At 32.8% G+C, this 15,384-nt stretch overlaps 1 protein-coding gene across 3 annotated transcripts in view; it reads left to right on the plus strand.

The window, feature by feature from the left end:
- cep112 (centrosomal protein 112) overlaps window positions 1–15,384 on the plus strand; it is a 473,259-nt gene that overhangs the window by 199,880 nt on the left and 257,995 nt on the right. For all 3 annotated transcript variants that reach the window (XM_061974375.1, XM_061974374.2, XM_061974373.2), the window contains one exon: window positions 5,706–5,841. In XM_061974375.1, coding sequence (XP_061830359.1) covers window positions 5,706–5,841 — 136 coding nt within the window. The remainder of the gene's footprint in view (window positions 1–5,705; window positions 5,842–15,384) is intronic.

A 15,384-nucleotide genomic window follows, 5' to 3' on the forward strand; every position in this document is an offset into this window, starting at 1 on the left:
CCGCCCAGGCATTTACGATCCACTGGCAGATGTTGGCGCTGTCTCCCTGTCTTAGTGAAGGTGTGTTCGCCTTCGGTCATCCATTGTTCCCACGCCGTTCGCAGTCGTGCTTTAAATGCCTTGTTGACACCAATATCGAGCGGTTGGAGTTCTTTGGTTAATCCATCCGGAATGACGGCGAGTGTTGTATTTGTGTGCTTCACTTGTTTTTTGACACCATCTGTGATGTGGGCGCGCATGGAGTCGTATATCAACATGGAACACACAAAGGAAATGAAACGTAATACCCGCGCGCTTCTTCTTCTACGGGGACGGGTGGTTGCTTACCGTAGAAGAAGAAGCGCTTCCTCTTCTACGGGGGCGGGTGCTTACCTTGGCAGTTGCTTACCATAGAAGAAGAAGCGCTTCCTCTTCTACGGGGAAAAAAGATGGCGGCTGTTTACCGTAGTTGCGAGACCGAAACTTTATGAAAATAAATATTTATATTAATCCATATATAAGGCGCACCGGGTTATAAGCCGCACTGTCAGCTTTTGTGAAAATTTGTGGTTTTTAGGTGCGGCTTATAGTGCGGAAAATACGGTAATTTTTTTTTTTAAAAGTTAAAAAAAAGTTAAAAAAATTTAAAAAAAAGTTAAAAATATTTAAAAAATTAAAAAAAAATAAAAAAAAATTTTTTAATTAAATTTTTTTTTTTAAATTTGAAAAAATTTGAAAAATTTGAATTTTTAAAAAAATGTTTACAAAAATTTAAAAAAAAATTAAAACAACTTAAAAAAAATAAAAAATAAATGTTTTAAGTTAAAACATGATACGTGAATGAGATCAATAATATTAGTTGATATTTTACGCTAATGTGTTCATCATTAACTATACCAAAACCTTAACTATACCAAGTTTTACCAAACATAAGAACACACTTAATTATGTCCAGTGTAATTAATTAGCTACCTTTTTCATGTTTATTAAACCTCATTTTGTTGCATGTTCAAGTTATCACCAACTTAATTATACAACGTTGTATCAAATAAAAAAATAAAAAAATATCAAAACTTTTAAACATTGATTAGAAAATGTTGCGACAATGTTTTAAAGTTGCACAGGTGTGGTGTAATTCATTTGCTGTCTTTCATTTTTGTCCACATTAATTTTTTGAATTTTTTTTGAATATTTTACTTAATTTTGTTGCATCTTGTCACAACCTTAACCATACCAAGTTTTACCAATCTATTAAACACATTTAGTTAGGTCTGGTCTAAATAATTAGCTGCCTTTTTCATGTTTATTAAACTTCATTTTGTTGCATCTTCAAGTTATCACCAACTTAATTATACAAAGTTGTATCAAATAAAAAAAACAAAGTTATCCAAACTTTTAAACAGTGATTAGAAAATGTTGCGACAATTTTTTTAAAGTTGCATAGATGTGGTGTAATTCATTTGCTGTCTTTCATTTTTGTCCACCTTATTTTTTGGACATTTTTTTGAATATTTTACTTAATTTTGTTGCATCTTGTCACAACTTTAACTATACCAAGTTTTACCAATCTATTAAACACATTTTAATTAGGTCTGGTGTAAATAATTAGCTGCCTTTTTCATGTTTATTAAACCTCATTTTGTTGCATCTTCAAATTATCACAACCTTAACTATACCAAAACCTTAACTATACCAAGTTTTACCACACTTAAGAACACACTTAATTATGTCCGGTGTAATTAATTAGCTGCCTTTTTCATGTTTATTAAACCTCATTTTGTTGCATGTTCAAGTTATCACATTTTTGTCCACATTCATTTGTGGACATTTTTTTGAATAACTTAATTTTGTTCCATCTTGTCACAACCTTAACTATACCAAGTTTTACCAATCTATTAAACACATTTAATTAGGTCTGGTGTAAATAATTAGCTGCCTTTTTCATATTTATTAAACCTAATTTTGTTGCATCTTCAAATTATCACAACCTTAACTATACCAAAACCTTAACTATACCAAGTTTTACCAAACTTAAGAACACACTTAATTATGTCCGGCGTAATTAATTAGCTGCCTTTTTCATGTTTATTAAACCTAATTTTGTTGCATCTTCAAGTTATCACCAACTTAATTATACAACGTTGTATCAAATAAAAAATAAAAAAAATATCACAACTTTTAAACATTGATTAGAAAATGTTGCGCCAATTTTTTAAAGTTGCACAGGTGTAGTGTAATTCATTTGCTGTCTTTCATTTTTGTCCACCTTATTTTTTGGAATTTTTTTTGAATATTTTACTTAATTTTGTTGCACCTTGTCACAACCTTAACTATACCAAGTTTTACCAATCTATTAAACACAATGTAATTAGGTCTGGTGTAAATAATTAGCTTCCTTTTTCATGTTTATTAAACATAATTTTGTTGCATCTTCAAGTTATCACAACCTTAACTATACCAAAACATTAACTATACCAAGTTTTACCAATCTATAGAGCACACTTAATTATGTCCGGTGTAATTAATTAGCTGCCTTTTTCATGTTTATTAAACCTAATTTTGTTGCATGTTCAAGTTATCACCAACTTAATGATACAAAGTTGTCTCAAATAAAAAAAAACAAAGTTATCAAAACTTTTAAACATTGATTAGAAAATGTTGTGACAATTGTTTAAAGTTGCACAGGTGTGGTGTAATTAATTTGCTGTCTTTCATTTTTGTCCGCCTTCATTTTTAGACATTTAAAAAAAAATATTTTACTTAATTTTGTTGCATCTTGTCACAACCTTAACTATACAAAGTTTTACAAATCTATTAAACACATTTTAATTATGTCCAGTGTAATTAATTAGCTACTTTTTTCATGTTTATTAAACCTCATTTTGTTGCATGTTCAAGTTATCACCAACTTAATTATACAAAGTTGTATCAAATAAAAAAAAACAAAGTTATCAAAACTTTTAAACAGTGATTAGAAAATGTTGCGACAATTTTTTAAAAGTTGCATAGATGTGGTGTAATTCATTTGCTGTCTTTCATTTTTGTCCACCTTATTTTTTGGACATTTTTTTGAATATTTTACTTAATTTTGTTGCATCTTGTCACAACTTTAACTATACCAAGTTTTACCAATCTATTAAACACATTTTAATTAGGTCTGGTGTAATTAATTAGCTGCCTTTTTCCTGTTTATTAAACCTCATTTTGTTGCATCTTCAAGTTATCACAACCTTAACTGTACTAAAACCTTAACTATACCAAGTTTTACCAAACTTAAGAACACACTTAATTATGTCCAGTGTAATTAATTAGCTGCCTTTTTCATGTTTATTAAACCTCATTTTGTTGCATGTTCAAGTTATCACATTTTTGTCCACATTAATTTGTGGACATTTTTTTGAATAACTTAATTTTGTTCCATCTTGTCACAACCTTAACTATACCAAGTTTTACCAATCTATTAAACACATTTTAATTAGGTCTGGTGTAAATAATTAGCTGCCTTTTTCATGTTTATTAAACATAATTTTGTTGCATCTTCAATTTATCACCAACTTAATTATACAACGTTGTATCAAATAAAAAAAACAAAGTTATCAAAACTTTTAAACAGTGATTAGAAAATGTTGCGACCGTTTTTTAAAGTCGCATAGGTGTGGTGTAATTCATTTGCTGTCTTTCATTTTTGTCCACCTTATTTTTTGGACATTTCTTTGAATATTTTACTTAATTTTGTTGCATCTTGTCACAACCTTAACTATACCAAGTTTTACCAATATATTAAACACATTTTAATTAGGTCTGGTCTAAATATTTAGCTGCCTTTTTCATGTTTATTAAACCTAATTGTGTTGCATCTTTAAGTTATCACAACCTTAACTATACCAAAAACCTTAACTATACCAAGTTTTACCAATCTATAGAACACACTTAATTATGTCCGGTGTAATTAATTAGCTGCCTTTTTCATGTTTATTAAACCTCATTTTGTTGCATCTTCAAGTTATCACCAACTTAATTATACAAAGTTGTATCAAATAAAAAAAAACAAAGTTATCAAAACTTTTAAACATTGATTAGAAAATGTTGCGACAATGTTTTAAAGTTGCATAGGTGTGGTGTAATTCATTTGCTGTCTTTCATTTTTGTCCACCTTATTTTTTGGACATTTTCTTGAATATTTTACTTAATTTTGTTGCATCTTGTCACAACCTTAACTATACCAAGTTTTACCAATATATTAAATACATTTTAATTAGGTCTGGTGTAAATAATTAGCTGCCTTTTTCATGTTTATTAAACCTCATTTTGTTGCATCTTCAAATTATCACAACCTTAACTATACCAAAACCTTAACTATACCAAGTTTTACCAATCTATAGAACACACTTAATTATGTCCGGTGTAATTAATTAGCTGCTTTTTTCATGTTTATTAAACCTCATTTTGTTGCATGTTCAAGTTATCACCAACTTAATTATACAACGTTGTATCAAATAAAAAAACCAAAAATATCAAAACTTTTAAACATTGATTAGAAAATGTTGCGACAATTTTTTAAAGTTGCATAGGTGTGGTGTAATTCATTTGCTGTCTTTCATTTTTGTCCACTTAAATTTTTGGAATTTTTTTTTGAATATTTTACTTAATTTTGTTGCATCTTGTCACAACCTTAACCATACCAAGTTTTACCAATCTATTAAACACATTTAATTAGGTTTGGTGTAAATAAATAGCTGCCTTTTTCATGTTTATTAAACCTAATTTTGTTGCATGTTCAAGTTATCACCAACTTAATTATACAAAGTTGTATCAAATAAAAAAAACAAAGTTATCAAAACTTTTAAACAGTGATTAGAAAATGTTGCGACAATTTTTTAAAAGTTGCATAGATGTGGTGTAATTAATTTGCTGTCTTTCATTTTTGTCCACCTTATTTTTTGGACATTTTTTTTGAATATTTTACTTAATTTTGTTGCATCTTGTCACAACCTTAACTACCGGTATACCAAGTTTTACCAATCTATTAAACACATTTTAATTAGGTCTGGTGTAATTAATTAGCTGCCTTTTTCATGTTTATTAAACCTAATTTTGTTGCATCTTCAAATTATCACAACCTTAACTATACCAAAACCTTAACTATACCATGTTTTACCAATCTATAGAACACACATAATTATGTCCGGTGTAATTAATTAGCTGCCTTTTTCATGTTTATTAAACCTCATTTTGTTGCACGTTCAAGTTATCACCAACTTAATTATACAACGTTGTATCAAATTAAAAAAACAAAGTTATCAAAACTTTTAAACATTGATTAGAAAATGTTGTGACAATGTTTTATAAATAAAGTTGATTTGATTTGATTTAAAGTTGCACAGGTGTGGTGTAATTCATTTGCTGTCTTTCATTTTTGTCCACATTAATTTGTGGACATTTTTTTGAATAACTTAATTTTGTTCCATCTTGTCACAACCTTAACTTTACCAAGTTTTACCAATCTATTAAACACATTTAATTAGGTCCAGTGTAAATAATTAGCTGCCTTTTTCATGTTTATTAAACCTAATTGTGTTGCATCTTCAAGTTATCACCAACTTAATTATACAAAAGTAAGTTTCATGGACTTGCTTTGGAATACATTTCCAGTCAAATTGCTGTTCACCAGTCTGTTTGTTTCTGAACCTCTATATATTGACCTCTGTCCATCTTTGGCCCGACAGAGACCTGGAAAAGCAGCTGGACAGAACCCGGGAGAGCCACCGGGTGCAGCTCCAACAGGCCCACGTTGCACTGGAGCAGTTCAGGAGGCAGGTGAAGCTCAGCTCCGAGAAGGCCGAGACCGAGATGAAGCTCCAGGTTTGACCCTGACACATGCAACGCACACACAATGTCAATGAAAGCGCAGCGCCGCACGTTACACCTGTTTCCTGTTATTATCCTTTGCTCCAGTTAGTTAGTTAGAAATCCATGCATATAATCCATTTAGTCCTGCATGTGTGCCAAATAAAGCCTTTACGTTTACGCACATTTAGCCTCTATGTTGTGATTACACTGGAATGACAATGCGCACACATACACACACACACACACACACGCAGTTGATTTTTGTTTTGTAGTGGTGAAAGCACAGCCTGACCACAGATGTAAGAAGGCGCCACAATGGCTGTACTGGAATTCTTTTTTTTTTTTCTCTCCAGCTAATGATTCCCTCTCTTGTTCATCTTTAGGTTGTCATTTTTGTGGATTTGCATCGCATATTCGGGGTGTTCAAACTCTGCTTGTACGCTTCGTTTTGGTTAAAGGCCTACTGAAATGCGATTTTCTTATTCAAACGGGGATAGCGGGTCCATTCTATGTGTCATACTTGATCATTTCGCGATATTGCCATAATTTTGCTGAAAGGATTTAGTAGAGAACATCGACGATAAAGTTCGCAACTTGATAAAAAAAAGCCATGCCTGTACCGGAAGTAGCGGACGAGTAGCGTGACGTCACAGGTTGTGGAGCTCCTCACATCTGCACGTTGTTTACAATCATGGCCACCGGCGGCGAGAGCGATTCGGACCGAGAAAGTGACGATTTCCTCATTAATTTGAGCGAGGATGAAAGATTTGTGGATGAGGAAAGTGAGAGTGAAGGACTAGAGGGCAGTGGGAGCGATTCAGATAGGGAAGATGCTGTGGGACCTGATATTCAGCTGGGAATGACTAAAACAGTAAATAAAGACAAGACATATATACCGTATTTTCCGCACTATAAGGCGCACCGGATTATTAGCTGCACCTTCAATGAATGGCATATTTCATAACTTTGTCCACCAATAAGCCGCCCCGGACTATAAGCCGCGCCTACGCTGCGCTAAAGGGAATGTCAAAAAAACAGTCAGATAGGTCAGTCAAACTTTAATAATATATTGAAAACCAGCGTTCTAACAACTCTGTCCCAAAATGTACGCAAATGTGCAATCACAAACATAGTAAAATTCAAAATAGTGTAGAGCAATAGCAACATAATGTTGCTCGAACGTTAATGTCACAACACACAAAATAAACATAGCGCTCACTTTCTGAAGTTATTCTTCATTCATAAATCCTTCGAATTCTTCGTCTTCGGTGTCCGAATTGAAAAGTTGGGCAAATGTGGGATCCAAAATGGCCGGTTCCGTCTCGTCGAAGTCATCGGAGTCAGTGTCACTGTTCAGCAGTTCTGTGAATCCTGCCTTCCGGAAAGCTCGGACCACAGTTGTGACCGAAATATCTGCCCAGGCATTTACGATCCACTGGCAAATGTTGGCGTATGTCGTCCGGCGCTGTCTGCCTGTCTTAGTGAAGGTGTGTTCGCCTTCGTTCATCCATTGTTCCCACGCCGTCCGCAGTCGTGCTTTAAATGCCCTGTTGACACCAATATCCAGCGGTTGGAGTTCTTTGGTTAATCCACCCGGAATGACGGCGAGTGTTGTATTTGTGTGCTTCACTTGTTTTTTGACACCATCTGTGATGTGGGCGCGCATGGAGTCGTATATCAACATGGACAGAGCTGTGTGAAAAAAGCCACCCGGCCTCTTCGCGTAAACTTCCCTTAACCACTCGCTCATCTTTTCTTCATCCATCCATCCCTTCGAGTTAGCTTTTATGATGACGCCGGCTGGAAAGGTCTCTTTTGGCAAGGTCTTCCTTTTGAATATCACCATGGGTGGAAGTTTCTGGCCATTAGCATGGCAAGCTAGAACCACAGTGAAGGACGACTTCTCATTCCCTGTGGTGCGAATATTCACCGTACGTGCTCCCGTTGTATCAACAGTGCGGTTCACAGGAATATCAAAAGTCAGTGGAACCTCGTCCATGTTGATAATGTGCTCTGGCCGGATCTTTTTTTCAGCTATCTTGTTTTTACAATATGCACGGAAAGTAGCCAGCTTTTCTTTAAAGTCGTTAGGCAGTTGCTGTGAAATAGTGGTCCGTGTGCGGATGGAGAGATTGCGTCTTTTCATGAACCGGAAACACCAAGAAGCACCACCTTTAAAATCATCCAGGTGAAGTTCGCTTGCTAGCGTTGTTGCCTTCATTCGAATAGTGATGGTGCTGACACTTCTGCTTGCTGCTCTCTGCTCAACAACCCACTGTTCGAGTTTGTCCTCCAACAGTTGCCATCTTGCTTTGTTCCCTCGGAAACTCTGTTTTGTCTTCTTTACCTGGCGCAGGTCATCTTCTTGCTTCCTCCACCTACGCACCATTGATTCATTTATGTTATATTCTCTTGCTGCTGCTCTATTTCCGTGTTCTTCGGCATGACTTATTGCCTTAAGTTTAAATTCTGCGTTATACGCGTGTCGCTTAGTAGGAGCCATTTTGTAGTCTGGTCTTTACAGATGTAAACACACAAAGGAAATGAAACGTAATATCCGCGCGCTTCTTCTTCTTCCGGGGGCGGGTGGTTGCTTACAGTAGAAGAAGAAGCGCTTCCTCTTCTATGGGGGCGGGTGCTTACCTTAGCGGTTGCTTGCGTGGAAGAAGAAGCGCTTCCTGTTCTACCGGGAAAAAAGATGGCGGCTGTTTACCTAAGTTGCGAGATCGAAACTTTATGAAAATGAATCTTAATATTTATCCATATATAAAGCGCACCGGGTTAAAAGCCGCACTGTCAGCTTTTGAGTAAATTTGTGGTCTTTAGGTGCGGCTAATGGTGCGGAAAATACGGTATACTCTATTAGCCACAACACAACCAGGCTTATATTTAATCCATCCATCCATCCATCCATCTTCTTCCGCTTATCCGAGGTCGGGTCGCGGGGGCAGCAGCTTAAGCAGGGAAGCCCAGACTTCCCTCTCCCCAGCCACTTCGTCCAGCTCCTCCCGGGGGATCCCGAGGCGTTCCCAGGCCAGCTGGGAGAGATAGTCTTCCCAACGTGTCCTGGGTCTTCCCCGTGGCCTCCTACCGGTCGGACGTGCCCGAAACACCTTCCTAGGGAGGCGTTCGGGTGGCATCCTGACCAGATGCCCGAACCACCTCATCTGGCTACCCTCGATGTGGAGGAGCAGCGGCTTTACTTTGAGCTCCCCCCGGATGACAGAGCTTCTCACCCTATCTCTAAGGGAGAGCCCCGCCACTCGGCGGAGGAAACTCATTTGGGCCGCTTGTACCCGTGATCTTGTCCTTTCGGTCATGACACAAAGCTCATGACCATAGGTGAGGATGGGAACGCAGATCGACCGGTAAATCGAGAGCTTTGCCTTCCGGCTCAGCTCCTTCTTCACCACAACGGATCGATACAGCGTCCGCATTACTGAAGACGCCGCACCGATCCGCCTGTCGATTTCACGATCCACTCTTCCCCCACTCGTGAACGAGACTCCGAGGTACTTGAACTCCTCCACTTGGGGCAAGATCTCCTCCCCAACCCAGAGATGGCACTCCACCCTTTTCCGGGAGAGAACCATGGACTCGGACTTAAAGGTGCTGATTCCCATCCCAGTCGCTTCACACTCGGCTGCGAACCGATCCAGTGAGAGCTGAAGATCTTGACCGGAGGAAGCCATCAGGACCACATCATCTGCAAATAGCAGAGACCTAATCCTGCAGCCACCAAACCAGATCCCCTCAACGCCCTGACTGCGCCTAGAAATTCTGTCCATAAAGGTTATGAACAGAATGGGTGACAAAGGGCAGCCTTGGCGGAGTCCAACCCTCACTGGAAACGTGTCCGACTTACTGCCGGCAATGCGGACCAAGCTCTGGCACTGATCATACAGGGAGCAAACTGCCACAATAAGACAGTCCGTTACCCCATACTCTCTGAGCACTCCCCACAGGACTTCCCGGGGTACACGGTCGAATGCCTTCTCCAAGTCCACAAAGCACATGTAGACTGGTTGGGCAAACTCCCATGCACCCTCAAGGACCCTGCCGAGAGTATAGAGCTGGTCCACAGTTCCACGACCAGGACGAAAACCACACTGTTCCTCCTGAATCCGAGGTTCGACTATCCGGCGTAGCCTCCTCTCCAGTACACCTGAATAGACCTTACCGGGAGGGCTTATATTTAATATGCCACAAATTAATCCCGCATAACAAACACCGTCCATATAACCCGCCAATACAACTCAAACACCTGCACAACACACTCAATCCCACAGCCCAAAGTACCGTTCACCTCCCCAAAGTTCATACAGCACATATATTTCCCCAAAGTCCCCAAAGTTACGTACGTGACATGCACATAGCGGCACGCACGTACGGGCAAGCGATCAAATGTTTGGAAGCGTACTCACGGTACCGCGTCTGCGTATCCAACTCAAAGTCCTCCTGGTAAGAGTCTCTGTTGTCCCAGTTCTCTACAGGCCAATGGTAAAGCTTGACTGTCATCTTTCGGGAATGTAAACAATGAAACACCGGCTGTGTTATCCGGCACAACAGTCAGGGGGTGCATTCTACGGCGGGGGGTGCGTCATCCGGCACAACACCTGCCGCAATACACCGCTTCCCACCCACAGCTTTCTTCTTTGCCGTCTCCATTGTTCATTGAACAAATTGCAAAAGATTCACCAACACAGATGTCCAGAATACTGTGGAATTTTGCGATGAAAACAGACGACTTAATAGCTGGCCACCATGCTGTCCCAAAATGAACTCTACAATCCGTGACGTCACGCGCTGACGTCATCATACCGAGACGTTTTCAGCAGGATATGTTGCGCGAAATTTAAAATTGCACTTTAGTAAGCGTATTGGCATGTGTTGCAATGTTAAGATTTCATCATTGATATATAAACTATCAGACTGTGTGGTCGGTAGTAGTGGCTTTCAGTAGGCCTTTAAGGCATGTTGAAAGAGCCATATTAGACCGAAAAAAAATAAATAAAAAATTAGTCTGGAGCCGCAAAAAATTAAAAACCTTATATAAGTGTTATAATGAAGGCAACACATGATATAAGTGTCTACCGTATTTTTCGGAGTACTGTATAAGTCGCTCCGGAGTATAAGTCGCACCGGCCGAAAATGCAAAATAAAGAAGGAAAAAAACATATATAAGTCGCACTGGAGTATAAGTCGCATTTTTTGGGGAAATTTATTTGATAAAAGCCAACAGCAAGAATCGACATTTGAAAGGCAATTTAAAATAAATAAAGAATAGTGAACAACAGGCTGAATAAGTGTACGTTATATGAGGCATAAATAAGCAACTGGTATGTTAACGTGACATATTATGGTAAGAGTCATTCAAATAACTATAACATATAGAACATGCTATACGTTTACCAAACAATCTGTCACTCCTAATCGCTAAATCCCATGAAATCTTATACGTCTAGTCTCTTACGTGAATGACATCAATAATATTATAATGTGTTCATCATTTCACACATAAGTCGCTCCTGAGTATAAGTCGCACCATGAAAAAAACTGCCACTTATAGTTCGAAAAATACGGTACTTTTTTAAATAATTACTGTTGGTGAGCATAGTGATTTTTAAGTGTATAAAGTAATACTAGCTTCTGGCAAAATGCAGCATAAATGAAAAACTACCCTTTAAATGTAGGATGCATAAATTAAACACCCACATAAACGCTTACATTCCCCCCACTATTTGTTACTTCACCAAAACTGATTAGGCAAAAGCTTGACTCATCAGAGTCTCATTTCCATAACACACAAACCTTTTCAAAAATTCATGACCTCACTCATAAAAAAAGTTAAAAAAAGTTAAAAATATTTAAAGAATTTAAAAGAAATTTTAAAAAAATTAAAAATTTTAAAAATTTTTAAAAAAAAATTCAAAATTTAATTTTTTTTAAATATGTTTACAAAATTTTTTAAAAAAATTAAAAAAATTAAAAAAAATTACAAAATTTAAAAAAAATGTTTTAAGTTAAAACATGATTTTCAAGGTAAAAAAAATTTTTCAAGGTAAATTTTTTTTTCAAGGTAAAAAATAATTTTCAAGGTACAAAAAAATTTTCAAGGTAAAATTTTTTTTTCAAGGTAAAATTTTTTTTTCAAGGTAAAAAATGATTTTCAAGGTACAAAAAAATTTTCAAGGTAAAATTTTTTTTTCAAGGTAAAAAATGATTTTAAAATGTTTTTAATTTTTAAAAAATGTTTTTACATTTTTTAATTTTTTTTAATTTATAATTTTTTTTTTACTTTTTTTACTTTTTTTAATTTTTTAAAACAATTTAAAACAATTTTAGATGTTTTTAATTTTTTTATACAATTTTAACAATTAACATTTTTTTTAGGGTTAGGGTTAGGGTTAGGGTTAGGGTTAGGGTAAACACCCACATAAACGCTTACATTCCCCCCACTATTTGTTACTTCACCAAAACTGATTAGGCAAAAGCTTGACTCATCAGAGTCTCATTTCCATAACACACAAACCTTTTCAAAAATTCATGACCTCACTCATAAAAAAAGTTAAAAATATTTAAAGAATTTAAAAAAAATAAAAAATAAATAAAATTTTTTTTAAAAAATTAAAAAAAAATTAAAAAAAATGTAAAAAAATTACAAAATTTTAAAAAAATGTTTTAAGTTAAAACATGATTTTCAAGGTAAAAAAATTTTTTCAAGGTAAATTTTTTTTTTCAAGGTAAAAAATGATTTTCAAGGTACAAAAAAATTTTCAAGGTAAAATTTTTTTTTCAAGGTAAAATTTTTTTTTCAAGGTAAAAAATGATTTTCAAGGTACAAAAAAATGTTCAAGGTAAAAAATTTTTTTCAAGGTAAAAAATGATTTTAAAATGTTTTAAATTTTAAAAAAATGTTTTTACATTTTTTTATTTTTTTTTATTTGTAAATTTTTTTTACTTTTTTTACTTTTTTTAATTTTTTAAAACAATTTAAAACAATTTTAAATGTTTTTAATTTTTTTAAACAATTTGAACAATTAACATTTTTTTTAGGGTTAGGGTTAGGGTTAGGGTTAGGGTTAGGGTAAACACCCACATAAACGCTTACATTCCCCCCACTATTTGTTACTTCACCAAAACTGATTAGGCAAAAGCTTGACTCATCAGAGTCTCATTTCCATAACACACAAACCTTTTCAAAAATTCATGACCTCACTCATAAAAAAAGTTTAAAAAAGTTAAAAATATTGAAAGAATTTAAAACATTTAAAAAAAAAATTAAATTTTTTTAAAAATTTTAAAAAAAAATAAAAAATTAAATTTTTTAAAAAAATGTTTACAAAAATTTAAAAAAAATTTAAAAAAAATTAAAAAAATTACAAAATTAAAAAAAAATGTTTTAAGTTAAAACATGATTTTCAAGGTAAAAAATTTTTTTCAAGGTAAATTTTTTTTTTCAAGGTAAAAAATGATTTTCAAGGTACAAAAAAATTTTCAAGGTAACATTTTTTTTTCAAGGTAAAATTTTTTTTTCAAGGTAAAAAATGATTTTCAAGGTACAAAAAAATTTTCAAGGTAAAATTTTTTTTTCAAGGTAAAAAATGATTTTAAAATGTTTTAAATTTAAAAAAAATGTTTTTACATTTTTTTATTTTTTTTTATTTGTAAATTTTTTTTACTTTTTTTACTTTTTAAATTTTTTTAAAACAATTTAAAACAATTTTAAATGTTTTTAATTTTTTTAAACAATTTGAACAATTAACATTTTTTTTAGGGTTAGGGTTAGGGTTAGGGTTAGGGTAAACACCCACATAAACGCTTACATTCCCCCCACTATTTGTTACTTCACCAAAACTGATTAGGCAAAAGCTTGACTCATCAGAGTCTCATTTCCATAACACACAAACCTTTTCAAAAATTCATGACCTCACTCATAAAAAAAGTTTAAAAAAGTTAAAAATATTGAAAGAATTTAAAACATTTTAAAAAAAAATTAAATTTTTTTAAAATTTTTAAAAAAAATTTAAAAATTAAATTTTTTAAAAAAATGTTTACAAAAATTTTAAAAATTTTTTAAAAAATTTAAAAAAATTACAAAATTAAAAAAAAATGTTTTAAGTTAAAACATGATTTTCAAGGTAAAAAATTTTTTTCAAGGTAAATTTTTTTTTTCAAGGTAAAAAATGATTTTCAAGGTACAAAAAAATTTTCAAGGTAAAATTTTTTTTTCAAGGTAAAATTTTTTTTTCAAGGTAAAAAATGATTTTCAAGGTACAAAAAAATTTTCAAGGTAAAATTTTTTTTTCAAGGTAAAAAATGATTTTAAAATGTTTTTAATTTTTAAAAAATGTTTTTACATTTTTTTATTTTTTTTTATTTATAATTTTTTTTTACTTTTTTTACTTTTTTTAATTTTTTAAAACAATTTAAAACAATTTTAGATGTTTTTAATTTTTTTATACAATTTTAACAATTAACATTTTTTTTAGGGTTAGGGTTAGGGTTAGGGTTAGGGTTAGGGTAAACACCCACATAAACGCTTACATTCCCCCCACTATTTGTTACTTCACCAAAACTGATTAGGCAAAAGCTTGACTCATCAGAGTCTCATTTCCATAACACACAAACCTTTTCAAAAATTCATGACCTCACTCATAAAAAAAGTTAAAAATATTTAAAGAATTTAAAAAAAATAAAAAATAAATTAAATTTTTTTTAAAAAATTAAAAAAAAATTAAATTTTTTTTTAAAAAATTACAAAAATTTTTAAAAAATTACAAAATTTTAAAAAAATGTTTTAAGTTAAAACATGATTTTCAAGGTAAAAAAAATTTTTCAAGGTAAATTTTTTTTTTCAAGGTAAAAAATGATTTTCAAGGTACAAAAAAATTTTCAAGGTAAAATTTTTTTTTCAAGGTAAAATTTTTTTTTCAAGGTAAAAAATGATTTTCAAGGTACAAAAAAATTTTCAAGGTAAAATTTTTTTTTCAAGGTAAAAAATGATTTTAAAATGTTTTAAATTTAAAAAAAATGTTTTTACATTTTTTTATTTTTTTTTATTTGTAAATTTTTTTTACTTTTTTTACTTTTTTTAATTTTTTAAAACAATTTAAAACAATTTTAAATGTTTTTAATTTTTTTAAACAATTTGAACAATTAACATTTTTTTTAGGGTTAGGGTTAGGGTTAGGGTTAGGGTTAGGGTTAGGGTAAACACCCACATAAACGCTTACATTCCCCCCACTATTTGTTACTTCACCAAAACTGATTAGGCAAAAGCTTGACTCATCAGAGTCTCATTTCCATAACACACAAACCTTTTCAAAAATTCATGACCTCACTCATAAAAAAAGTTTAAAAAAGTTAAAAATATTTAAAGAATTTAAAAAAAATTAAATTTTTTAAATTTTTTAAAAAAAAAATTTAAAATTTAATTTTTTTAAAAAATGTTAACAAAAATTAAAAAAAAATTAAAAAAATTAAAAAAAATTAAAAAAAATTAAAAAAAATTAAAAAAAATTACAAAATTCAAAAAAAATGTTTTAAGTTAAA

The sequence above is a fragment of the Nerophis lumbriciformis genome, linkage group LG22, assembly GCF_033978685.3.
Source record: "Nerophis lumbriciformis linkage group LG22, RoL_Nlum_v2.1, whole genome shotgun sequence".
Lineage (NCBI taxonomy): Eukaryota > Metazoa > Chordata > Actinopteri > Syngnathiformes > Syngnathidae > Nerophis > Nerophis lumbriciformis.